Raw genomic sequence first — 25,929 nt, 5'->3', positions numbered from 1 at the left:
AGCGTCAAAATACGATTGAATAAATTCCACAATTCAATCCTTGTGAAAAACAAGAGTCTAATAACTTATTTTCTGCTTGTCTCATATACAGCTATAAGGCAGAATACATCTTTACTGCATTTTTCGCCCTATAGGACGCACTTTTCCCCCTCCAAAAATGAAGGGGAAATCTGTGTGCGTCCTATGGGGCGAATACAGGCTTTCACTGAAGCTTGGAGAGCGAGAGGGGTCGGTGCGCACCGACCCTTCTTGCTCTCCAGGCTTCAGGAAGCTATCAGCATGCCTGAGGAGCCCGCGGGAGTTCCCACAGGGCGCCCTGAAGCAGAGCGCCCCACGCGCCGGGCAGACATCCACAGTCTGGGGAGCCCTGCGGGAGTTCCCGCAGGGCTCCTTAAGCTGCGGATAGCAGCCTGCTGCACGGAGCGTGGGGCACGCTGAAGCAGAGCGCCCCGTGCTTCGGGCAGACATTGGCCAGCCCCACAACATTTTTTCCTTTATTTCCCCCCCAAAAAACTAGGTGCGTCCGATGGGACGGAGCATCCTATGGGACGAAAAATACAGTAACAGCAGATGTATTATTAAAAATAGGGGTGGGGGGAAAGGCAGCAGCATATGTAAAGCACAGAAACAGTGTACTTTGATTTTATAATGTTTGCATTTTTGTAATATCTAGTATGGCTGTTTCTACCAAAAAAGAGTATGGGTTTTGTTGGTGCTATATTGACGAGAGCCCTTTTCATATTTTGCTACAGCTCCTCTTCCCATGATCTGTCAAGCTCATGGGACCAGTCAAATCTCCATCGCACCTCAGACCAGTTCAGTTCTGCTGGAAGCATGGACAGCTGGGATCACACACCCCAGGTGTATCAGTATGGACAGATGTCTTCTGCAAAGTCCAACAGTAGTATTGATCACTTGGGGAATCCCAGCAAAAGGGATTCTGCCTACGGCTCTTTCTCTACTAGCTCTAGCACACCTGACCACACATTGACCAGTGCAGATGCTGCCTCAGTTGAGAATGCCGGGTACAAGGTGGGTCACTGGGAAACCCCAAAATCAGGAAATAGCAAGGCTGCCTCATTTCTAAGTGATAATGGAGGATTAGATGAGAAAACTACCTGCTTTGCACCTCAAGCGCCACAGTATGAAAACAACAGGAGCCCCCAGCTGGAAGATCATTCTGATTCAAAGTATTCTGGGTCCGGAAGATCAAATTTTGGGCCTGTATGGTATGTCCCAGAAAAGAAAAAGTCACCCTCCCCTCCACCACCACCACCACCTCTTCGTAGTGATAGCTTTGCTGCCACCAAAAGTCACGAGAGAGCCCATGCTGCTCCTTATTCAGAGGGTATTCAGAGCACCCAGCACTTTGACGTCCAGCACAGGCTGCAAGCCAAGAGTGACTGGAGTGCCGAAACTGTAGAGCAACAGAAGAGAGATGCCAGAGCTGTCAACAGGGCCTCCGAAGGTAGGCAGAGCACCAAACCAGTCTACAGATCCGACCTCAGTCTGGATTGTGGTTTGTCTTCTGCCGGGGACAGGGTCAACAACAACAACATAGGAAATTTCAGCAGGCTGCAATCATCTCTGTCCAGCACGGACGTTCGATTTGCACAGTCCACTTATGGCCACCATCACCAGCGCCAGTACAGTGATGAAAGCACTTTCTTTCGCAACGCAAAAGTCTCTGTGTCACCTAAAGAACAGCGGCACCTCTCCACTTATGCTGGCATTCAAGAAAGGCCCACTGACAAACGTAGCTGTCATCCAAACCACGCCAGGATACTTGATAGTACGGCTTCTGCTGCCACTTCTTCTGACGTGAGTGCTGAGGAGAAAATGGACAACACAGGGCTAAGCCGCTATTACTGTGTGACAGTGAAACAGCCTGTTCAGGGAAACTCGAGACCACTACTCAAAGATGAATGTCGGAATACTGGCATAGGGAACCACGCTTCCTCTGGACCACAGGAGAGTCCTGCTATGACTACAATGATCCAAAGTCCCAAATACTGTCTACCTCAGCAGCCTGTTGAGCCTTCTCTAGATGTATGTGAAAAGAGCAGTCATTACATAGTTAATAAAGGAGAGGATGTTAGAACAATTGTAATGGAAGAATCTAGAAAGGTAAGTTTCCCTGAAAAGCCAGTGCAAGCCAAGAACTTTGAGGAGAACCATGATAGTTATTGTGAGCGGGAATATGGGCGGGAATGTGCCTTAGTGCCCACCAGTAAAGCTCCTCCAAAAGATTTCAAATGGAGTCAAGAAGAGAGCTACAAAATTTCTCCTCAGAAGACCCCAATGTTGCACTCTTTAGCTCAGGAAGGGAAAAGCCAGGCTGATCCTGCTGCCGAAGCGGAGATTACTAAGCAGCCTGCATTTGATGCTAACCTGGGCAAAAACACACGAAGGAGTGATCGTTTTGCTACCACACTGAGAAACGAGATCCAGATGAAAAGAGCAAAGTTACAGAAAAGCAAAAGCACAGCTGTTTTAGCGGGGTCAGGTGAGACCGAAGAGTATGCTGAGAACTGGAAACCCGATTCAGCAGAAAAGATAAACTCCTCATCAGAAAGTTCTTTTACTAATGTATACAAAGACAATCTGAAAGAGGCCCAGGCCAGGGTCTTGAAGGCCACCTCTTTCCAGCGAAGGGACCTGGAGCCCAGTTCTGCGGATTATCTTCCAGACCGGAAGACAAATAATTATAACTCTTCTCCACTGGCTCTTGTCTCTGAAGACGAGGCAGGCTTTCTTGGGGCTAGGCAGGCTTCTAAACAGACTTCACCTGGTAGTAACATTCACCACGTTTCTCGCATTGGAGCTAGGAAGAGGTTCACAACGGAACAAAAATTGAAATCTTATTCTGAGCCCGAGAAGATAAATGAAGTGGGGGTGTCAGATGATGACTACCGGCCACGCCGTCGTCCAACTACTTCTGAGGAAGCTTTGGGTTCTTTTGCAGATAGGTGGAAGTTCTTTGAAGAAACGAGCAAGCCTGCCTACCAAAAATCTTCACAAAGACATGCACCTTATGGTCGGCCAGAAGTACAGACTCCTAATGATCCTCATACCAATTCTTACGAAGGTGAGATTGAAGGGTCATGGTATGAAAGGAGGATGAGGTCAGCTTCTTTTGGAGTTGAGAATATGGTTGGTGCACGCAGTAGACCCAAAGAGAGTGTCCATTACAGTGGCCGCAAAGCAAAATCTGGACAGTCTCCTAGGTTGGAAACCTTTGCAGAATACCAGGCATCATGGAAGGAGCAGAGGAAACCTATAGAAACTCGGAACTCGGGAAGATACCATTCAGCTGACAACATCCTTGATGCTGGCCATGAGCAGCTTGAGAAATCTCCATATACACATGAACGGTCCAGGTCATCACCTTCCACAGATTTCTACAAACAGGTAAAGGGCACTTTTACTCCTATCCTTAAATGTTTTGCCTTGGAGAGAACAAAATGTTTAAGACCAAGCGATTAACAGGACCAACTGACAGCAATCTAGGAGATTCATGATTGCTTTTCATTTTCATTTAATTTTACAGCCTGCTGTATGCTTACAAACATACCGAAGGGTCTACAAATATCAGTTTGGCTTACCAGCCAAACAGGAATTGTATTGATAGGCGTTATCTACTTTTTCACAGAATTCCTCCCCAAAGGTTTCTGATTAATATCAGTCTTGGAATAAGAGGACAGATCATCTTGCTAGTCTATAATTGGTCACATAACAGAAACCAAAGGGTAGGGATAAATGGACAGTACTTCCAATAGGGTAAAGTGAGCAGCAGGATCCTTCAAGGGCCTGTATTTTGATTGGTACTATTTAATTCATTAATAAATGATCTGGAGTCAAGGGTGAGCATTGTGGTAGCCAGAATGACTCCAAATTATTCAGGACGGTAAAGTGCCAGGCAAATTAAATAGGCCCAAAAGAATTTCTCTAAGCTTTGCTTTTGGGCAACAAAATGGCACATGAAGTTCAGTGTTAAGTATGTAATCTTAGGCATATTGGAACAGACATGACCTTACTTCACAGACAATGAACTGGCAGGCCTAATTTAACTGTTAATGGTGTATAACTTAATGAAAACAATTACAGTAGCAGTGAAAATTCCATAGTAGAGACAATTTAGGTCCATTATCATGACGAGTTGATGAGAATCTATGCATGGCCATTTTTGGAATATGGTGTATAGTTCGGGTATTGCAGAACCGAAAAAGCTGCGGATAAGGGCAACCGTAACAATCAAGGAGTCGGTGCACCTTTCCTACAAGGAAAAGCTAAAGAGTTTGTGACTTTTTAGTCCAGGAAAACTATAACTGATTGGGAGTAATGACAGAGGTATATAAGATTATGCATAATGTGAGAACTTTTTCTCCTCCAGTAATACAAAAAATTAGGGTTGCACAATTAAATTATTAAACAGCGGATTCTGAACCAGCAAGGCAGCGTCAGCAATACTGGGCTGTATGGGCCAGTGGTCTAACTATGTACCAGCTTTTATGTTCCTTTGGTGGCAGATGACAGCATATGCAACCCTAGAACACGGACAGGTGAACAAGCAGCTGATGTTGCATAGCTGATATTTTTAGGACCAGCAATAGTGTTGCCAGGATGGATATTGTAAGGGAGTGTACCTTTAAGGGCACCTCCCGTGTCTACTTTAGTTAGTTAGGCCCAAGCAGGAAGCAGGGCTAGAAGCAAAGTGAGAAGGTAGCTAAAGGACAGAAAGCCTGATGTACATAGTCCTTTAATAAAGTTGTTTCCTGTTTGGCTCCTCAGACCTGCTCATCAGTTCAACAGAGAACTTTCCAGATATAGAGACAGCTTGATACCTGGGTTGGTTTCAGGGTCTAGTCCTTGTTTGTGAGTGTTCATATATGGTCTGCTGTTGCTGATTAGTAGCTGGTTTAGATTGGCTGAGAATGCTATCTGTGGACAAGGACATACCATTCCAGGCCTTTGAGAGGGAAGTATCTGGAATGGACTGTAGCTCATCAATGAGGATAATGGGAATGTGTTTAGCTGGGAACTAGGTGACAGGTGATGGTGTCATTTTTTATTCTGGATCTGCCATGGAGCAGATGTAGTTGTAGCATAGGATGTAGCTGTGGACAGCAGACCTTTGGTATGTTCTGTGTGGAAGCAGTAAGCACACAGAAATGTGTAGCTGGCAATAGCTTTCTTGTACAAGGTGTCTTGTACACCCATCTTTTGCAAGTTTAGTTATTTAGCATTTTTAAGATAATTAAATTCTAAAAGCTCCATGTCTTAACTACTTTTAAAAGAAATGTCATTCTCATATATATATGTATATATATATATATATATATATATATATATATATATATATATCCTCTTTCCTGTGTGCATGTGCCAAAACACACCCATTTGTGCACGCACACAGTTCTCGAGAGTCCTAAAATGCTTGCAAGTAGCAAGTTTTTGCCAAAGTGAAAAAAAGTTGTTCCTTTCTAGAGCAGTCAGATGAATTAGTAACTTGAGTACAAGGATTGTAAAGCCAACTGAGAGGTTGCATGGAATATACTATTGTGCTTTAAGCCAAATCAGCATAAGAGTGGATACATTATAGACTCTAAACAAACCCACAAATGAAGGGGTGTGTAATAATATATTTTTCTGCAGACTGAAACTTGATGATTTGGTGCTTTACTATGTTATGAAACCTTTTTTCAGGAAGCATCAGCTGAAGCAAGGAGACATGCAGAAAATAAAAGGGAAGACGAACATCTTACGTGCTCTCCAGCAAGATCTGGTGAAAGGGGCTGCGATTTAAGGTAAGCAGCTTTATGTGTTTCTGTGTGCAGGGCTTATTGGCATATACTGCAGAATATGGTTAGCTTAATTTTATCCAGCAGGAGTTGAAACTATTAAAAGAACTTGCTTTTAATAGTATTTTTGTTTTTGCTTTTAATATTCTTCATCTATGTGATATGCCTTTATTTCTCAAGGATAAAGAAAATCACTTCTGTTAAGAGTATAGTAATACTACAGAGGTAATTCTCAGATATTTCTTGCATATATGTTAGAGCTGTTTACATCCACATAAGACTCCAGGCTGCATTCCTAATCCCATTTACCTGGCAAGAAATCCTATTGAATTCAACAGGACTAATTTCTGGATAGACGTGGTTAGGATTGCATGTAGGTGCCTTTGAACCCCTCACATACTATTCCTGGGGGAGTGTTAATTCTTTTATCACATGTTTTGTTTGTTTATATCTCACCTTTTTCAATCATGGAATCCTTGGTAGTATGTTGGTGGTCCTCAGGAGGTTTCCAGGCATTGACCAGACTGAGACCTACTTAGATTCAGCAAGGTGATAGCCTCGTGCCTCCAGACCATGCCTTGGGGGAGAGAGAGAAACATGTAGAATGTACTTTATAGCCAATGTAGGTTTGGCACTGAATTGTATTTCTGGGGAATGCATTAAGTGCTTTCAGCGAAAGTGCTTTTAAGAATGGAACAATGGATAGTTCATTCATAAGAGGAGGTGCCTGATTGTTTGTGTTTTCTTTACTGGGTCACGTTATTCATTTTGGCTTAAAACATTGGCATGGGCAGCCTTGTGTCACTTGATCCCTTCGCATACAAGGAGCTTTGACTATGTCCTGTTGATGGACAGGACAAAAATTGCTTAGTAGGCTTGGAGATTTGTGTGTGTGTGTGTGTGTGCATTTTAGCTAATTGTTGCTATCTGAAAAGACTAAAAGTAGGTTATTCCAGGGAGACGAGTTTGAAAACTGTTGTCACAGCCCTTGGAAAGTGGCCCCATTTTTGTCATTTTTAGCACACATAACTGCACAAAAGTGTTTTGCTGCTCTTCACTATGGCATTATGGCCACCACAGTATGTTGGAGCAAAATAGGAAGCATAGGCAGATTTGGTATTGGAAGTGTGCCCTCAGAGCATGGCTGCATACTTGGATATACTGGAAGAATGAAAAACTGAAAGAAACCAAAATTGACGTACTCACCTATTCCTAGCTCAGGTCTGTTTGACCTAGTTGTATCCGCTGCATGAAAGAAACAGCAGCAAACTGAGGAAACTGTGACCAGACACATAAAAACATGGGATATAATGGAAGTCAAGGTATTTTTCAGGGACCTTTTATATATGCATACATGTGCACTGAAAGCATATTTTTAAAATCCTGAAATGGGTTGCACGTTTAACATTCTCATGCAGTACTTTATTATAAGTTTTATTTTTTAATAAACCCATTCCTTTGGCTGTACAGTACTCTGTTTTAAATTCTGAACTTTAAATTGTTATAACCCATCCCGGCTGCTGCTGCTGAAGGATGGGTAATAAATTTAATAATAATAGCCATTGATAAAATACATATGGGACATTGGTGTTCTTAGTTGTTTAGTGTAGGACTCCTTTTACTGCTTCCACACCCACTTCAGTGAGCCTAAAAGAGAGACACCAAATCTTCTAAAATCAAGCTTTCTTTCAACATTTGGCATGTAACTGTTTAGTGACCACCTAGTTGAAAAAATATGTAGTTTGTTCACAGTATTTTTTTAGAAGTGGGGCTTAAATATACAAGACTGAAGTCTACCTACTTTAATATAATGAAATTTCTACACATACTGAAGTCACTTTAACATGTACATTTTTTAAAAAAGAAACAAAGCTAATTTTTTTCTGTATTTGGCCCACGTTTGAAGGACATTTTTCGTTCATCTGTAGAAAAGTGGTATTGACATGCTAGATTGGAACTTGTCCATTGTAATCTGGAAGTGTGCATGGGAAACAAAAAGCTCTTAGTCTCTGAAATATTAACAGACTTCGAGAGAACATGGACATTTTGTGTTTACATTTACCTTTTTATCAGTAAGCTACAAATCGTTAATTTATATGACATAAGAGTCCTGGAACCAGCGGTGTTATTTGTTTTGTTATATTTACACTGTGATTAATGCAAAGCATGAAAATCTCTCCGGCTTCTGAGAAAAAAAATCTAGTTTGTTGTGCAGGCCTGCCATGCTGCCACAGGCAGGTTGCAGCAGCGAGGTGGCAAGTTTGTGCATATATGTGGTGGCGAAGTTCTTGGAGAGAAAGATTATCAGTTGGGCTCAGGCTAGTCAAAGAAGTCACTAAAAGGGTGTACATTTATAACATGTTTCTGGTTTATGCTATTATAACCCTCTCCATACAAAGTAGCAGGAGGTAAACTGAGTTGCGGTCATACCTGTGGCTAAGGTCATATAACCCAGTTTGCAAGAGCAAGAACTATGATCTACTTTATTTACAAGTTTTTTAGTTGAATAAAAATAAAACTTAATGCAACTTCATTAATCATAAGATTTCATTTATCATATACGGATTAAAAGTTGTTTGCAAGTCTGTATTCTTAAACTTCAAAACTGCACTGCCAAACTGAGAGATGTAGTATTTCAGCCCTTAATTTTAATAATAACAACAACAACAACAACAACAACAACAACAACAACAACAATAATATCTTCTCCCACCCACCCCCTTTTTCATGTTGCCAAGTAAATAATGCAGGGTAACTTATCTTACCCAATGTGTGAATAGTTAGAAGAAATCTATCAAGCTGTGCAACAGAAATTATATGAAGGGCTCACAAGGTGGCCACTTCTTAAGCTTTTTTACTTTTACCATTTCTGACTATCCTCGTGACTTACGAATGCTGGTTAGGCAGATTTGCCAAAATGCTTTATAAGTAAACAAATAAGTAAATAATTTTATTTCATAAAACATAAAATTACATTGTGTGGTATATGTACACACAATTTGTGACTAAGGTTGCAACCTACAAACCCAGGCATCAATGAAGTGACTTCCTAGACCACGTTGGGATGCTTTCCAGAGGAGAGTGTTTGTTGCCCTCATGTTCTCTGCTCAGCATCCCATTGGCAACTGGTTGGCTACTGTAGGAAAGAGCATGCTGGACTGCACAGGCCTTTGGTGTGATCCACCAGGGCTCTTCTTACGAGGAACAAGCTTGTGCATCGTTTCTGACCCTGTTCACACACCATGCTTTCATCAGACATATATCTGGTGGCACTGAACTGCTTGCACATCCCTTTCTTTCTGGTGAATGGCTAAGAATGGTTTGTAGCCTCAAAGGTTATTGCAAACCATATTTTTTTTGCTTTGTTTTTAAAGATACACAGAATATTTATTTGTGCCACAAATATGAGCAAACCCTTTAGTTACTGTAAACCTACTGAAGGTCTTAAATTTTGACAGCAGGGGCACTTTACTAAGGCTGTGCACAGATATCCCCCTCACCCTGAGATGTGAAGGTAACATGATAGAGCCATTGTTTCTGACATTACACGTGTTCAATTTTTTGTGTGGCTCTCTCATCTTTGGTCAAACTGGTTGTGTCTATGTGCAAAATAGCTTCCATTGGGTTTTTTTTTACCAAACCCAAAAAGTGTGAAGGTGTAATTTGCAGGGCAGTGAGTGAGATTTTGAAGGCAATTATAAAAGATACCTTCCTTGTACCTGTCACAATTAGGCAATAATTAAGCAAGCACAATAATATGTTTTCTGCAGGTTCCACGCCTATTGTTTATGACACTAGAATGCTTAATAATAATAAAAACAACGAAACTCACAACAGTGCATTTGCAAAATTCTTTTTTGAGGGGTTAAAAAAGAACACAAAGCTTTGAAGTCTACAACCTTTTCTGCCGAAGGTCAATAATTTCTGGTGATGTAACGTATAAAACAAGCTGAGCCTTCTGTCACTGAGGTTAAAGTTGACAGTGCTTGTATGAACTTGTCAGTCACATGAGAAGGCAAAAACAAGCCAGCTGTTGTGAGGCATGGCTTTGAAAACCATCTGTATGTCAGCGAGTGAAACAGAGGCTGGGGCAGATTCCATTCACTGTTCCTCACTGGGATGTATTTGCAAGGATGCAGCCTTCCTAAATCCATCTGAATAGCAGCAAAATGTTTATAGATTCTGGTAAGTTAACAAATCTTAGTTCTCCGGTAGCACGTAGGTCTATAAAGTACTGCATTCTTAATTAGTAAGTTCAAAGCTCATTTTTGTTGCTGTCGCTGCCAGCGCTCAGTATTCCTTTTGTTCTTCTAGAATGCAATCCTGACCACAGAGTTATGTGTGGGCAAATCCCACTAAAATCAATGGAACTTCTCTCCATATAACCGAAGGCAGGATTGCAGCCCTTGCCTTTACGTGCAAGATGTGTTTGCCCATCCCTGCCTGCAGAAAGTACTATAAAAGATTACAGTGGGTGAGGCACTGCCTGATATAGTACTTTTGTTTTTAATGTATCTTCTAGTTCCCGATTATTATTATTATCATTATTTAAAGAAACACTGTGACAGAGGAACTCTTTCACTGCAGCAAGAGGCATTGGGCTGTGTGTGCAGTTTGTGGCTGCTTTTGTTTTCACAGTTAGCATAATGCAGTCTGGAATTAGAAGGCAGCGCTTTTCAAAAAACGTTTGTTTTCTGGTGTGAGCCTCGTAGCCTGTCCATCCCTCATTTATGTGGCTTCAAGCCTGTCTTGCTGCTGCTGCTGCTGCTGCTGCGTGATGTGAGATCTCCATACTTACAGCTTTTTGAGCAGAATTGTCACTGCGTGGTGCTGGTTCAGATGGAGATTGCTATTTATTTTTGCTGAAGCATCTGGAAAGATGAGGCTTAGTATACGGAAACATTGACTGGGGTTTCTGAAAGCAATTGGTGAGTAAAACCAAAAAAAACCAAAACCCTAGTTGGAATGAAAAACTGATATTGAAAGGTGTGCCTGCTTTGTTAACTGATGAAAATAGGTCAGGGGGGTGGGGGAGAACTGGATGGATTTATTTTTGCTTCCTGTTCTTTAGCCCTGTGCAGAATCAGCTATTAGTAAAACACATAATTTTATTTTTTCTCTTATACTGTCTTATTTACTAATGTTTAGCTGTTGGTGTAGTGTTGGTATTTTTTTAACGTTTAATACCAGTATGCCTTGCTTCGAGACTTCAAAAGAGGGGGTTAATCTCTCCCTCCCTCCCTCGCACGCACACACAAAACAATCTTTTTTTAAGGACTAAGCGCAAGGAATGCAAATGATTTTTGTATCAACCCTTTTGCAGCAATGCAAAGTATTCTTTTCTTTTGTTCCAATAGTGATTGCCATTTATAGAATGTGATTTGACTCCTTTTAAGTGGATTGCCTTTTTGCAGCTGGTTTAGAATCTGCTGCAAGAGCCTGGCAATGTATCGTCGTGGCTTAGTTCGCTGAAATAAAATCCTTTTGGAAACCATTTCCAGAAGGGTAGCTGTGTTGGTTTGCTGCCGCAAAAAGAACAAAGAGTCTTGTTTCACCTTAAAGATAAACACATTTATTACAACATAAGCTTTCATGGATGGCTTTCTACTTCTTTAGATATATGAAGTGCTATCCTGTTACAGGTATATATGTGGTTATGAACAGTGAGGTCAGAGGAAAATGAATAATTAGGAATTCAAGAGTGGTAGGTCTGCAAAATAGTTGTTGAAAACACAGGTATCCTGGCATTGGTAAGCCAAGTAACACGCATATTATGATTTTTTAAAATAAAAAAAATCAGCCCACAAGCCGTAGCATAGCATTGACCCTTTTGATGTATTGTAATTCAGTAGTTTCATGTTGCCTTCTCACTTTGAAGTTCCTTTGCTGCAGGATGGACACTCTAAGGCTACTTTCACAGTGTCCTGGGAGAGGGCAATGTTTTTGAATACTGTTTTTGAACTTTGCCATTTAAAATAAGAGGTTTCAGCCCATTTATTATTTTGCATAGCAACTGGCCTATTTGCCCTAAATAGAATGCAGAAGGGCATCGCCGGTAGATGGTGGTATATGTCACATTGGAACATGAGCAGCTGAAGAAGCTGAGAAATTTCAATTTCCCCCCATACCATTTTACCAGCTTATGATGCAGTACAGCAAGTACAATCTTTAAATCAGGAATGGGGAAGCTGGATGACCCTCCAGATGCTGTTAACCTCCAGTTCCCATCTGCCCTACCTATTGGCCCTGCTGGCCTACCTGCTGGCCCTGCTGGTGGGAGTCGGAGCCTTGCTCTCAAATAAGTGACTTGTTCAAATCTGAATGAGATTGAATTTGAGTGTCATTTATAGTGTAACTATTAGGTAGCAGTTATACTATTTCTAATGACCTAAATTATATATGCATCTTAGACTTATAGTGATACTGCATCTAATAGGCATTTTTCAGGCCATGGAAATATATTTTAAAATATCAGAATATATTTTACAGGGGTTATAGCGTGTAATCTCTGTAATATTTTTGCACTTGCATTTTTTCTCTCTCTCTTCCCTTTCCCTTATATCTCTCAGGAAGTCCTTGGATATGTCTTCATGTGTTCCAGTACTTTTAATTTGCTTGTTCTGTGAGCAGATCCTTCTTTATATTTAGCTGTACACACAGAGAGAGAGATAGAATTGGTTATATAGATATAGCATTGTTTGCAACACACAACTTAGATCATAGAATTGTAGAGTTGGAAGGGATCCATAGGGTTCAGCCCCCTGCAATGCACTTCTGGGCGCTGTTCCTAGCCTAGGAAAGGGGAGGGAGACTCTGTTACCCCTGCAGAAGTAAATGTGCCATTTTATAAGGCTTGCCTGCTCAAATAACAAACCCAAATAAAGAGAAAATATCTCTGTAAACCACAAGGCAAAACCCAAAAGTCAAGGTGATCAAACAGTAAATAATAATGCTGTATTTATTGTTCATAATAAATATTTCAAATGCAGCCATTGGCATTATAACCATCAGCTTTTGTCAACACATAGGCTGGACAATATAGTGTTATTGTTTATAGTTTGTTCACCTTGGATTTTTGTGTTTTACATTACGGCTCAAATGATAATAACGGAGAGTGGCGTTCAACTGCATTTATCTCATTGAAAGCAGAGCAGACCCATTGAAATAAATGCAAAATGACTATTTTAGATCCATTAATTTATCCTGAGTGAAATTTACTTGAATGTCACCCAAAGTTGTCACCAGCGAGTTTCAGAAATGCATTTCTCTGCCTTTTTGTTGTATATGCATCAGTTTCAGACTGTTACAGATTTATAATAGGCCCATGTTTGATTTGTGCAGCCTTCATCACACATCTGATCATAACCTGCTTTGTAGATTATAATGCTACACAAGTCGGACCCATAACAAATACTGCAGCAGAGACTGTTCCAGTTCAGTGTTTGTCAATCAGCCATGCCCTTCTCCAACACAAGCCATTTCTTTCTGCCTCCCACCCAGTTTTCAATTCTCCCTCCCAGGAATCAGCATTCCAATGGCCCCTAAGGATGCACAGTCTTCATTGGCTGTTAGTGCAAAAGAAACCCTTGAGAAAAGCCCATATTCTCACAAACCTCCAGGTTACTCTGAGCCTGCGGATACATCCCTCTTGAGCACGGGTGGTGCCATTTTGGCTACGTTTGTACAAAGACTTAAATGGGGAAAAGAGGGAATGATGACAACTTGCTTATGATTATAGGTAAGCATTAACCAAGTTCATCAGGATAGGCTTTGTTCTAGCTTGTTACAAGCATTCTTTTTCCACCACGGTATATTTATACTGTGTGGGTGTGGTATAGCCTGGGGCTAAAAAGACCTCTGTGCCCTGATGTTGTAGCCAAAACTTCTCCCTGGTTTTTCAAGGATCAGTGATGTTTTGTTAGGTGAGAAGAAAAGCCCTGGCACGTCCATGCTGGTGAACTTATTAGGACTCAGAATTGCAAGAGGAGATGGCTGTGCAATGTGTAATTAATTAGGGAGCTTATTGCAGTGTGTGTGTGTGTGTGTGTGTGTGTGTGTGTACGTCTGTGCACCAGTACCTAAATATTGTTTCCCTGGGCCAGGTACAGACCTGTAACATAGCTCTTCCCCTTACTTGTTTTGAAAAAAAAAGGAACACCTTATCTTACTCCAGTTCAGTTTGTTTAGGCTGCCTATGCTTTAAACAGTATGGCATATATGTGCATTCATTATGTACAAATGGAACCTGCAACAGAATGTTGTAGTGTGGAGTCCTCCTCTTCAGGGTTTCAGCCAGTCGTATCTTTTTCTGGGATACTCCATTACACACATCCCCCCCCCCCCTCTATATTCCACCTCCACGGTCTGAGACAGTATGCCTCTGAATACCAGTTAGTGGGAATTGCAGGTGGGCAGAGTGTGGTTGCGCTCAGCTCCTGCTTCCCACAGCCATCTGGTTGTCCACTTTAACCATACTTCCCATCAGTTTTCCCAGGGCAGAGTTCTGAGATCATAAGGAGACATAAATAAATGATAACTCCCATGGGATAAGAAATGCAAAGCTTTAAAAAATACCTGGATCCAACCATTGCATTATCAGAGCTGTCTACTCTGCTAGCTGTTTCAAAGAGGGCCAAGTTTAGTTGGGGAACTTGTTGCCCCATATTCCTGGACATCAACTCACATCAGCACCAGCCAGCATGGCCCAATGGTCAGGGATGGTAGGAGTTGGAGTCCAGGAATATCGGGGGTGGGGCATAGGTTCCCCATTATTGCCTTAGGCCTTGCTGCCTGAAATTCTTTAATTGGAAGTGCTGGCTGAGATGGCTCAGTTGTCAGAGCATGAGACTGTTAATCTCAGGGTCGTGTCTTTGAGCCCCACATTGGACAAAAGTTTCCTGCATTTCAGGGGGGTTGGACTAGATGACCCTCGTGGTCCCTTTCAACTCCACAGTTCTGTGATTCTGTGAACCAATAATCTGTGCATCTCTGCAACCCACAGCACACTGTTCAGAGGCTTCTCCAAGTTCCATTTTACCTGTAAGAATGCTAGGGCACCTGAGTTCTGTTGCTTTGTGACTGGAGCACTTTGCGATTTATTATTATTATTACTTTCTTACTTTGAAAACCACCTTTATTACTCATCCTGATTTTCAATGTTAAGCATTTGGGGGGGGGGGACCAGGTGCAAACCAAGCGCAGCAAACTCAGCGGGTCCTTCCCAGCATCACAACTGAGGTGACAGGGTAACCATAACAGCAAAAATTGGTCCAGGCTTGCTCCATTGCTTCCTTGCTGTAGCTCCAACTCTCCTCCACATCCCAGTGCTTGAGATGGAAAGCATCCTGTCACGTGCACCAAGGCACACACATTAGTTTGCTAACTTTCCGCAGCACAAGGTGGAAGTGGGGACGGCAGCCAAAAATGGAACGGCAAGGAAGAGACAAAACAGACACATTCATTTCACTGGCATGGCAGCTCTGCCAGCTCATTTGTGAAGCTGGGATGCAGAGTGGCTGAGCAATGTACTTTTAGAGTCCTCTCTTGATGTAATGTCTGTCCTCCGCTTTGGTGGCTTCAGAGAGCTTCTCATAGGCCACTGTGATAACAGGATGCTGGGCCAGATCTGATCCTGCAAGTCTCTCCTTATAGGAACATAGGAAGCTGCTGCATGCTGAGTTTGACCATTGGTCCGTCTAGCTCAACAATGTCTACACACTCACTGGTAGTGAGTCACTCTTATATAAATTCTTGGGGACATATTCCCAGTCAATCATGCAAAGGATTGCAGCTTAATTTTCCTAAGAGCAGGCTTGCACATACCTCAATATATGCATGCATGTATTTAACCTGAACACAATGCCCTTCAATGGAGTTTACAAACTGAGCTGGGAGTTATTACGTGTTTTGCAATCAAATGGGATTTCTGTTTAGTATCTTAGACTATTAAGGATATATATTTAATCTGTGTACCTGAATGCTGTTGTTTATTTGGCTGTATCAGCTACATAGTTATACACCTTTATGATTTCTAACTATATGTAGCCTGTACAGCCAACTAAACAATAGCATTCGGATATACATGTGTTTCCCCACACTATAAAACTCAAAAGTGGTGTGCATAGGGTTTCAGATGCCTTCCCATTAAGGCACTGGGTAGACGCAGATTTGCTTAGCTTCAGTATTGTTACATCATGTGCTTTCAGTCTGTGCTCATGTCAAACTGGGTGAGCATTAAGAGGTTTTCAGCAGAACAGGGATTAGGAGGAAGAACAATGCACAATTTAGATGTATCCCTACAGAGCCTGACTGTTACTGCATGGAACGTTATTGTACAGCTTTGGGAGGAATCCTTAAGAGTATCTCTGAATTATTTTTTACAGCGCCACAAATAATGGCCCATAGTCAAGTCAATCAGATTTATATTGCTTTTAGTCAATAGCCGTTACAGTGTAACCAGAGGGGAGGGGAAAAGGAGGCTATCCAATACAAGTTAAACACAAACACTTTCAATAATGCTTTATTACATACACAGCCCAACAAGACAACAATAAAAACCTACCAACATCATACGAATCAATATGGCTAACTTGACCTAACTGTCGTCCCCTCACACACCCAAACAAATCCTACTGCAGACAACCAAAGACAGCCAACCATTCCCTGCCCCCACCCACCTCGCTCACTACCAAGGAAAAATAATAAATGAATAGAAAGACAACCTACCCAAGTGACACTGACACATAAACCCCACACATACATTAAGTTAAATAATGTAAGATTTACTACCCCCTCTCCCCACTTCTCTTCTCCCCCAACTGTATACTGTATACAACATTAAAGTCTCACATTGAATGTAACTGATCAGTAGAAATGATTCTGTGACCTAAAAAAAGAGACAATGCACGTACTTTTGTAACCAAAGAAAATATTTAATTATCTATCTATACCTATACACACACATACACACAAATGAGTATGCCGTAGAATGCTTATACAAAAATGAAGCCATTAGTACTTAAATTACCACCCCGGGCCCATTTATGCCTACTTGCAGTTAGATTCAGAACTGGAAGGTAATCTGTGTATACCTCCTTAGGATAATGAAATAAGAGCCACTTCACAAAGTAGCATTAGATGATGATGATGATGTTGGTGGTGGTGGTGATGTTGATGATGATTAACTTATTAGTGTGGGAGGTGAGATGTGCAGCTTTGCTTTACACCCCTCGGTATAAACACTGCTTTCAAAATATTGCCTCTGAAATATTGCCTGTGGGTTTGAATTTTAATATTAACACTAGCCACCTGAAAGCTCAGGCGGTCAAGCAGAAGACTCTTAACCTCCAGTTCGTGGGTTTGAGCCCCATGTTGGGCAAAAGATTCCTGCATTGCCAGGGGTTGGACTAGGCGAACCTCAGGGTCCCTCCAACTCTACAATTCTGTGATACTATTAGGCCAAAGAGCCAGCTGAAGAATTCCAGAAGTAAGTGATTCCTGTGTGTACACATGGCTGTGGAGGTGACAGAAGCCAGGGTTAGAAGAAGTTGAGTTTTCAGCCCTAATCAGGGGGGCGGAGATTCTGTTGGGGAATAGGGAGATAGGGCTGATAGACTGTAAAGTTATCTTTTATAGAAGGGGAATACTTCAGTGGGAATTGTTCCCTTTGTTCAGATGTGACCTCGATACACGAAGCATTCTGAATTACGTTTCTTGCGTGTGTTTGTTCTGCAAAGTCATGGACATTGTAATAGTAGGTCCCTCCACCCCAGTATGGACTTCTTGATACTTAACTCTGCTGTCACACTTTGCAGGTTTTGCCTATGGGTTCTTCTGCTGCTTGAAGCTTTCTTTCTTTTCTCCTTTCTGAACAGTAAGATCCAGTCTCTTCAGGGGTAATATGCTTGGCATGTGTTGCATGAGAAACCACCACCCTGGATGTGTAAACCCCTTTGTGTTGAATTTGGTTAGATTTTCCTTATAGCCCTAATGGTCAGCGACTTCTGCAGAAATTACTTGGTGCTCTGAACAGTATTCTGTTGGTGCCAAGCAGAAAATCTCGTAAGGTCACCCGAATGACAACGTTGTTGTAGTCATTTTGCTACTTCTGCAACTGTGCTAGAAGCCAAAAGGATCCTTAAAGAAGTTGTATCTGAGACTGAAACTCTTGTTCAAGCATGCCATGTCAGTTGTACATATTGTCAGTTTTGGCTTCCTTACAGGCCCTTCTGAAATTTGCATGCTGAGATGCAGAGTGTATTTCTTTTCAATGTTGAAATACCTCTCCCGTTTCCTGTTTTCATCTTCCTTGCATGAACACGCATTCAAACGTGCAATTAAAAAACTAGGAGAATTTGTCTGCCTTGGTGCATCTCAAACAATATAATAACAAAATGAATGTATACTAATGCCTTTTTTTAAAAAAAAAAAGTTTTCTATAAGCCATTTCAATAGGAGTATAGCAAAGGTTACTTCCATTTGCTAGCTCCCTTTGTATATTTCCTACCACCTGATTTAATATATTAAAGTCACCATGACAAAAGCAGTGCCAGGCTGACAAGGAATCCTACAGGGAATCCCAATGCATATCTCTGTGCAAAGAACACAGGCACACTGCAACCTACCCCCTGGGGTATTTGCAGCAGACAAGCCCTTGCAACACACACACACACACCACCTTGTGTCATCGTAGTGGCCATTTTCTAGCATATAATAACTCTGTACCAATTACCTAATGTCCATCTGATGTCTCAATTTCATTCTTCTTCAGTATGCTTTGGGGTGGCTCATAGATGAAATAAACTTACATTTGAGTGAAATTCTTCTGTTTTTGAAATTAATGGGCAGACAGATCATTGGCTTCCATCAACCCAGGGTCCTTAGCATCCATATTTAATTCTTCAAATTACATTTAGTTTGCTTCCATAACTAGAATAGAAGTTCCCCTCAAGGAACTCCCTTCCCACTGGAGACCCACCTGCATCTAATTCACTTCCCAGAGCAGGATGGCTTCTGGCACCTCAGCTGGTGTTCAGATGCATCTGGAAAGCTGGATTCTGTAAAAGCCATTTATGTAAGGGTGCTTTAGAATGGAAGCTGGCGTCTGTTGACCAGAATGAAGAATGACTCCTTTACCCGGTCGGTGTCTTAACAGTGCTAACCATAACAACAACCCCCAAAATGATAATGTAACCAATCTTTCATTATAATAATTACTTTGAATGTATATTTTTGAGGTACGTGGCAAAAGTTGGGATGAAGAGGACGATAGTATGTATGGTAGGTTAAGGTTACCAGATTTTTTTCCCATGAATCCGGGGACACTTTTCAACTTCAATGGATTTTGTCAGGGCACTGATTTGTAAATCCGGGTACTCTCACCGGGAAACAGGGACTTATGGTAACCTTATGGTAGGTGCACTTTAGCAGAAAGATGGGTAAAATAATGAAACATTTGGAAGCTGAAGCAGCATACTAAGAACCCTTTTACCCAACTATATAAATAAAATTTAAAAAATGATTTAGACATGCAATCAGCGGTGGGAAATCTGTTGCCTTCCAGATATTGTAGGACCCAGCAAGCATGGCAGAGATGATGAGGGTTAAAGTCCAATAACATCAGGAGGGCCACAGGTTCCCCATCCTTATCCTGCAGCTAATGAATATATAAGGATTATAATATATATAATAATAAATAAAGGTATAAAATCTGTCAATCTCACATATATATTAGTTTCAAATAGATTCTAATGTTGGCCTCATTCCCAGAAAAGCATAGCAAACTCTTTGAGGGAGGTAAGAAGTGATGAATTAGATCACTGTTCGACCTTGGTTGATACACTGTTTACCTAAAATAGCCAGACAGGTAATTCAGAAAATTCAGCACTAAACACAATACCTAAGCCTGCCTTAAGCAATTTGATGTTAATAGCAGACATGCTAAGGATATATCACACCCTCTAGCCCTTGATATTCCTATCATCCACATATCAATCTAAATCTTTTTAATGCATTTATATTAGTTGCCACCACAATTGGCATTTCTCTTTAATTTTCAGAGTGATTGCTAACAGCACGCTACAGGATATACAGGCAACCCACATAAATGACGCTGGAATAATCCCAAAAGTAACTTCGATGTTTTAATGTGCCTTATCTGCATTAAAAACATTTTAAATTGTCACCCGAGTAGCATCTGGAGTTTGCTTTTGTGAGAAGGCATTTTTCAGATGCAGAGTCTTATAGGAATGCTAAGGTATTTGGAATGCAAGCAGCATCCTTGAACATATATTTTAACTAATATGTAATAATGGTTTATAGCTATTTCACTTATTTCTGGGTGCCATGAACCAGTATTCTTTCCAGAACAGCAAGAGTAGTTCTGACGTTAATTCAATAAATATAGACCTGTATAATTTAGCTTTAATTAATGATGGCAGATTTAAGTAAAATCATGGCTTTCTATAAGATTTCCTTCAGCATCCACAGTCCAGTCATAGAATTTCAACATATGTGTTTAGTTCATTAAGTGAAACTGTGTAGACCATTGCACTTGCTCTGTAAATAAGAAGCAGAATTCCTAAAGACTCCTGCTTTTCTGTTTCAGCTTCTTTTCTACTCTCACAGTATCTCTCCAGCCTTCTCTAATCAGAGAGCAAACCTGCCTTCTTGCTGGTTCTCAGAGGTACTTCTGCTTGCTTCTAATTCTTTAATTCTTGAAGAAGAAAAAACACCACTATTTGACCATATACTGTACATTTTTAAAGGGCCAATTCAGTCCTTTAAAACATGCTGAAACCTGGCTGTCTTTGGGCTTGGTGCACCTCCTGTTCCCACTGATCCCCCACCTAAGCATTCCCCTCCAAATCTTCAATCTCTGCTATCTCCTCCTCCCTCTTCCTTCTCAAGTCTTCCATCCTGTTCTCCATCCCCTGTACTGTGCACTGTCCCCTTGTCAACTTCCTCCTTTTCTGTCTCTTTCTTGCCCCTGCTTGCCATCAATAGTTCCCTCCATTTGGGTTGTTCCTTCAGACAAAGCTCCCTCCCCTGTTGTTCATCCCTGAGCCCATTTCAGTGAACCAGAGTATACCTTGGGGGTTACTGCCTCATCCCAAATGGCTCTCTTTAACCACAGTAACATTCAGTAGAGGTCAATTGGTCTTCTTACTCAAATGCTGCCATATCTTGTTACCTCCTTCTGCACAATACTTACATTTTCTCTGCTTTATTCAACCCTTTCAGCACCATCTCAAAGTGTAGTATAACCTAGCTGTCCGAATTCTTTCCTAGAAAAAAAAAGGAAGGGGGAAGATGGCAATATTTGTTTTAAATATCATTATATAATTGGATACTGAGCCCATTAATCAATGAGAACCAGGCAGTTTGTGCATAATTCTATACACGCAACCACCTCCACAAGCAAAAGAGGGGGAAATTCTGTATTTCTTAGTTGTATACCTCCCCAAGTTAACTCACTTTGCATGGTACAACATAACTTGAATGTGCCCTGACACTGTGTTTTGATTTTATTAGAAATCCCATATATTTTCTTGCAGCTTTTGTATAAGTAGCATGGTGCTGTTTATAAGTAATTGAGGAAAGTACAGTGGTACCTTGGTTTTCGAACATAATCTGTTCCGGAAGACTGTTTGACTTCTAAAATGTTTGAAAACCAAGAACTCAATACGGAAGCCTCAAAACGTACAGAAAACTCAAACAGGAAGCCGCCTCTGAAGTTTGAAGCATTTACCTCTGGGTTTTCGGTGTATGAAAACTGAAATGTTTGGCTTCTGAGATGCTTGAAAACTGAGGTACCACTATATATCATCATCTTTGGCGTTTGAAGGTACATGGTACACTTGTAGTGATGCTCAGGGAATGGCTAAACAACTGTGATTCTCCCCTTTGTTTTTCTAGACCAGCTGACACAGGGTACTCAGAATTCCGTCCCGAAGAGCCTGCCGCTCAGCAGGATTACAGCTTAGGAAACAAATGGAAATTGTCTGCTAGGCCCTCACATGCAGTACAGGCTACACTTGCTTCTCAGGGGAGCCGAGGTAGATCTGGGACACTGCCTAGTGATTACAGATACTCACAGGAAAATGTGAGGGAGAAAAACAAAGATTACAGTGCGCTGCCTCTTGCTATTTCTGAGCTGCAAATATCCAACGGGGACCGCTTCTGCCCACCACAAGTCAGAGGAGAGGGAAGCCTGCAGGAAGATCCAGCGCTGCTGAGTAAGAAACATGGGCCTGTGCCCCAGAGGCCTTCCCCTTCAAAGCGAGAGAATAAATACAGGCGACAAGACAATTCTTCAGCGTCACTTGCTGCTTCCTCAGAGTCTTCACTGACAGCGTCCAGCAAGCCAGCTCATTCCCATTCTGCCATTGCTGCCAGTGCAGTAGAGGTTAACGTGTCTCCTTCTCAGACTCCTGTAAAGGTTTTTGAAAAATTGAAAAGCACTGAGCTGCCTGAGCCTCGCCAGTCGGTGCCCATCGAGAATGTTTGCCAGCACTTAGAAGAAAAAGCACGCCTCAAACCTGAACCTGGTCCATCTTCAACTTATCGCTACCATTTTAAACCGGGAATGGAGACCTCAAGGTCCCCTTCTCCACAATTTGCTCCACAGAAGTTGACGGATAAGCCTCCTGTGGCTGTTCAGGATGAGAATCCCACAAGGTAAGGCAGTTTTACATGAATTGTTAACCATCTTGTCTTAAGATTTACATTGACATTATTATTGCCCTTAATTAATTATTGTTACCTGTAGCCTGCTCAGCTGCAGCAGTGAATTTATGCTAACAGGGTTGTGACCACTTTTTTGTCTACTGATTTCCTCCTATGGAATTTTGTATGAATGAATGTTGTAGAGTCATACCTTGGATCCAAACAACCCCCAAAGTGATTGTTCCAGTTTGCGAACATTCTTTGGAACCCGAATGTCCGAAGGGGCTTCCACAGCTTCTAATTGGCTGCAGGAGTTTATTGCAGCCAATCAGAAGCCGTTCTTTGGTTTCCGAACATTATGGAAGTCGAACAGTTCCGTGTGACTTCCAAGGTACAACTATATTTCACATTCACCTGGCTCTTCATTCATGGGTACTGGCCGCCCATAAATCATCTGCAAATAAACACCATGCAACTTATTTATTTTATCTTTCAAATGGAGCTATCAGTCCAATCCTTTTTTATTCTTAGCTATGCATACCGAGTAAATCTCAGTGTCCCTTGAGTTTTCAGACATTCACAAAACTTGTCTGGGATTGTCAACATCAAATGTGAATGTTGGCTGTCACCAAATGTCAGACATTCAATTTAATTTGTCAAACATTCAATGCAAAATATGCTGGCAAGCACATAACTTTACTCTTATTTAGATTAAATATTCAAAACTGATAAATGTAGAGAAGTAAATTTATCATACTGTGTTTAATTCCTTTCTATATTTGCAGTATTTGCATGCAAAGATAGTGACCTTATATTGATAAATAAGTGCCTGATAGATCACATATGTCTCAAGGACATGACTGTGCTGTGCCAGCATTGGGCAATATTTCTGATCTTCAAGATAGGCACTGACAATATGGCCCAATAAATGATCTGCATCAATGTAGCTATAGCAACATGCTGCATATATCACAATAGATCATATCTGTTGTAATGTTGCTTGCAAACCACAAATCCATTTATGAATGGCTGCTGTGGTCTTTCAGCTGTGTCGTCATCTGTGCTGGCATAACTGGCTTAAAATACCCAAAGCACTGAATGCTTACAAACAAATGAAAAGTTGGCAATCTTGTGCTCACTTATTTAATGTTAATGGGGCAAACATCCAAGTTATGTGGAATTCTTTGAAAAGCACAGGTCCCATTACTGATCCTTGGGGTATTCCACTTTCTGCATCCCTCCATCTAGAGAACTGTCCATTTATGCCTACTTTCTGCTTCCTGCTGCCTAACCAATTGAAAGGAAAGGAAGGGTAAAACTTTGATGTGTTGTTTGCTCCTTACATTTGACGGTCCCTATATATTTCCCTAAATATCTTGCACAAAATAAATGTGATGGGCCATTTTGAGCCGTTAACGTTGTTCTCTTTTCTCAAGAATCGAAAGAGTGATGGATAACAACACAACTGTGAAGATGGTTCCCATAAAGATTGTACATTCTGAGAGCCACGCAGAGAAGGAAAGTAGGCAGAACCTTGTGAGCACCATTGAACTTCCTGCTTTGCCAAGCGGCTTGGAGAAGGACCAGATTAAAACGCTCAGCACTTCTGAACAGTCCTACTCCCGTTTCTGTGCTTACACGAGGCAGGGGGTGGAGCCAGAGCCTGAGAACAAAAGCCTTCTTCCTTGTTTGCAGCCCGCCGAAGCGCCTGGGAACAACACAAAAGACAGTGATACTTCTGCCCATGCAGTCAGCTATATGAGGGCCAAAGAAAAGACCATGGAAGACTGGAAGTCGGAAGAGCTGGCCAGAGAGATTGTGGGCAAGGATAAGTCACTAGCGGATATTCTGGACCCAAATGCGAAAATAAAAACTACAATGGACCTGATGGTGGGAATATTTCCGAAAGATGAACATCTCTTGGAAGAAGCCCAGCAACGCAGAAAGCTGCTTCTAAAAAACCCTTCACCAAAAACTGCAGAGGACAAGTGAGTAGATATATATTAACCTTAAGCCTTTTCTCCTTTCTCCTTTCCTTTGCCCAATGTGTGCATTTGATTGGCTTATTTTCTGTTTAGAAAGAGGGACTTTACTTTTATAATATAAATGCAAATCAAGATGTGTCCTTGTGGGTTCGTATAGTCCAATACACTTTTTTGAAGCAGCAAAATGTCTCCAGTAAGCTCACAAACAGGGCATGAATTTCTGCAACCTTCATCGGTTGTTTGCAGTTCTTTGGTTGTTTCTGGAAAACGCAGATAGTGGTGGCCTGCCATAATTTGACAGGAATGTTGGTCCAAAGAACAGGGGCAGTTACACTAAAAGCCCTGCTCTGTGTTACTGTGAAGTGGGCTTCTGATATCTTTGAAAGTTGTAGAGGAGAAGCTGTCACATAGACTGCAGTGAGTGGGTATATAAGTTGGTCTATAAAGAAGCCAGACAACAGTGTGTTTTATCTACGGCAGAAGTTCAAAGAGTTGTAGGTCCTGTTGAGTTTTCTCAAGTTTTTCCTCAGACTGGTGTGACTCTTGGTAGGCTGCCTAGTCCCATTCTAAATGTTTACCTTTGGGGGAAGGGATGTAAACCACCTTGATCAAATAGGCAGCAACCAGTTTGCAAATTCTATAAATCTTATTTGACAAAACCCTGTGTATGCATGTTTATTTGGGAGTAAAGCCAAGTGGATTCAGTGGGACTTACCTTGAACTAAACATGCATAGGATCCGGCTGCAAATTAGCCAATTGCAATTTAGCTTTACTGTCAGGTAATAGCTAGCACATTCTCTTTTCCGAGGTTTGTTCTTGGCTACAGCTAGTGTTGAGTGAAGAGAGTGCTTATCTTGGAGTCCTTGTTCAGACAACACCCTAAGCCAAATCTTGCAAAAAGGGCTAGGAAGGAGCACAGAGCCTGCACATTCACATCACCTCGCTGAGGTTTGCATTAGCTTAGCATTTTGCGCAAACCTCATAGTGCCTTCCCTATCTTATTTTCAAAATGGCAATGAAATAGGTTTTCCAAAAGGTTGCGTTCAGTAGCAGGACCCTTTTAAGGCTTGCAATTTAAGCATTAGAACTGTGGATAATGAAACAAGAGCAGCTGTGTTTTTCACTAAAAGTTATGCTTATGGGATTATATAGTCAGGTCTAATGAGAGCCCCAAAGAGGTTTAAACATTACCTTCCTGCCACTGGCCATATAATCAAGGATACAGTGTGGAAATCTAAACACTGACAAGGGAGTATCAATTAAGGGGCAAAATGGAAATCAGCATTTTCAGGCAATGATTTTGGCAGTTTCTTTTAATTGCCCGTCTCTTTAGCTAGGGTCTGAGAGTGCCAGAATGATATGGTTATTTCATGCGAGACATTAGCCCCTGCAATAGCCCCAGGGTGAAAGAGCCTTTCTCGAAGCCCTACAATTTACTTGCTGCAAACAGCGTTTCGAAATGATTACTGTCCTTCTT

The 25,929-nt window shown here is 41.5% G+C and overlaps 1 protein-coding gene across 3 annotated transcripts in view; it reads left to right on the top strand.

The window, feature by feature from the left end:
- SHROOM2 (shroom family member 2) overlaps positions 1-25,929 on the top strand; it is a 104,053-nt gene that overhangs the window by 71,882 nt on the left and 6,242 nt on the right. Inside the window, exons 5-10 of one of the 3 annotated variants that reach the window (XM_079972383.1) lie at positions 753-3,411; positions 5,707-5,807; positions 17,615-17,695; positions 20,407-20,484; positions 21,717-22,478; positions 23,903-24,454. In XM_079972383.1, coding sequence (XP_079828509.1) covers positions 753-3,411; positions 5,707-5,807; positions 17,615-17,695; positions 20,407-20,484; positions 21,717-22,478; positions 23,903-24,454 — 4,233 coding nt within the window. The remainder of the gene's footprint in view (positions 1-752; positions 3,412-5,706; positions 5,808-17,614; positions 17,696-20,406; positions 20,485-21,716; positions 22,479-23,902; positions 24,455-25,929) is intronic. The other 2 variants (XM_079972384.1, XM_079972385.1) reach the window with 2 other exon arrangements.

The sequence above is a fragment of the Podarcis cretensis genome (genome assembly GCF_951804945.1).
Source record: "Podarcis cretensis genome assembly, chromosome: 4".
NCBI classification, from domain to species: domain Eukaryota; kingdom Metazoa; phylum Chordata; class Lepidosauria; order Squamata; family Lacertidae; genus Podarcis; species Podarcis cretensis.
Note: the sequence above shows the minus strand (reverse complement) of the source record. Positions and strands in the feature narration are given on the sequence as shown.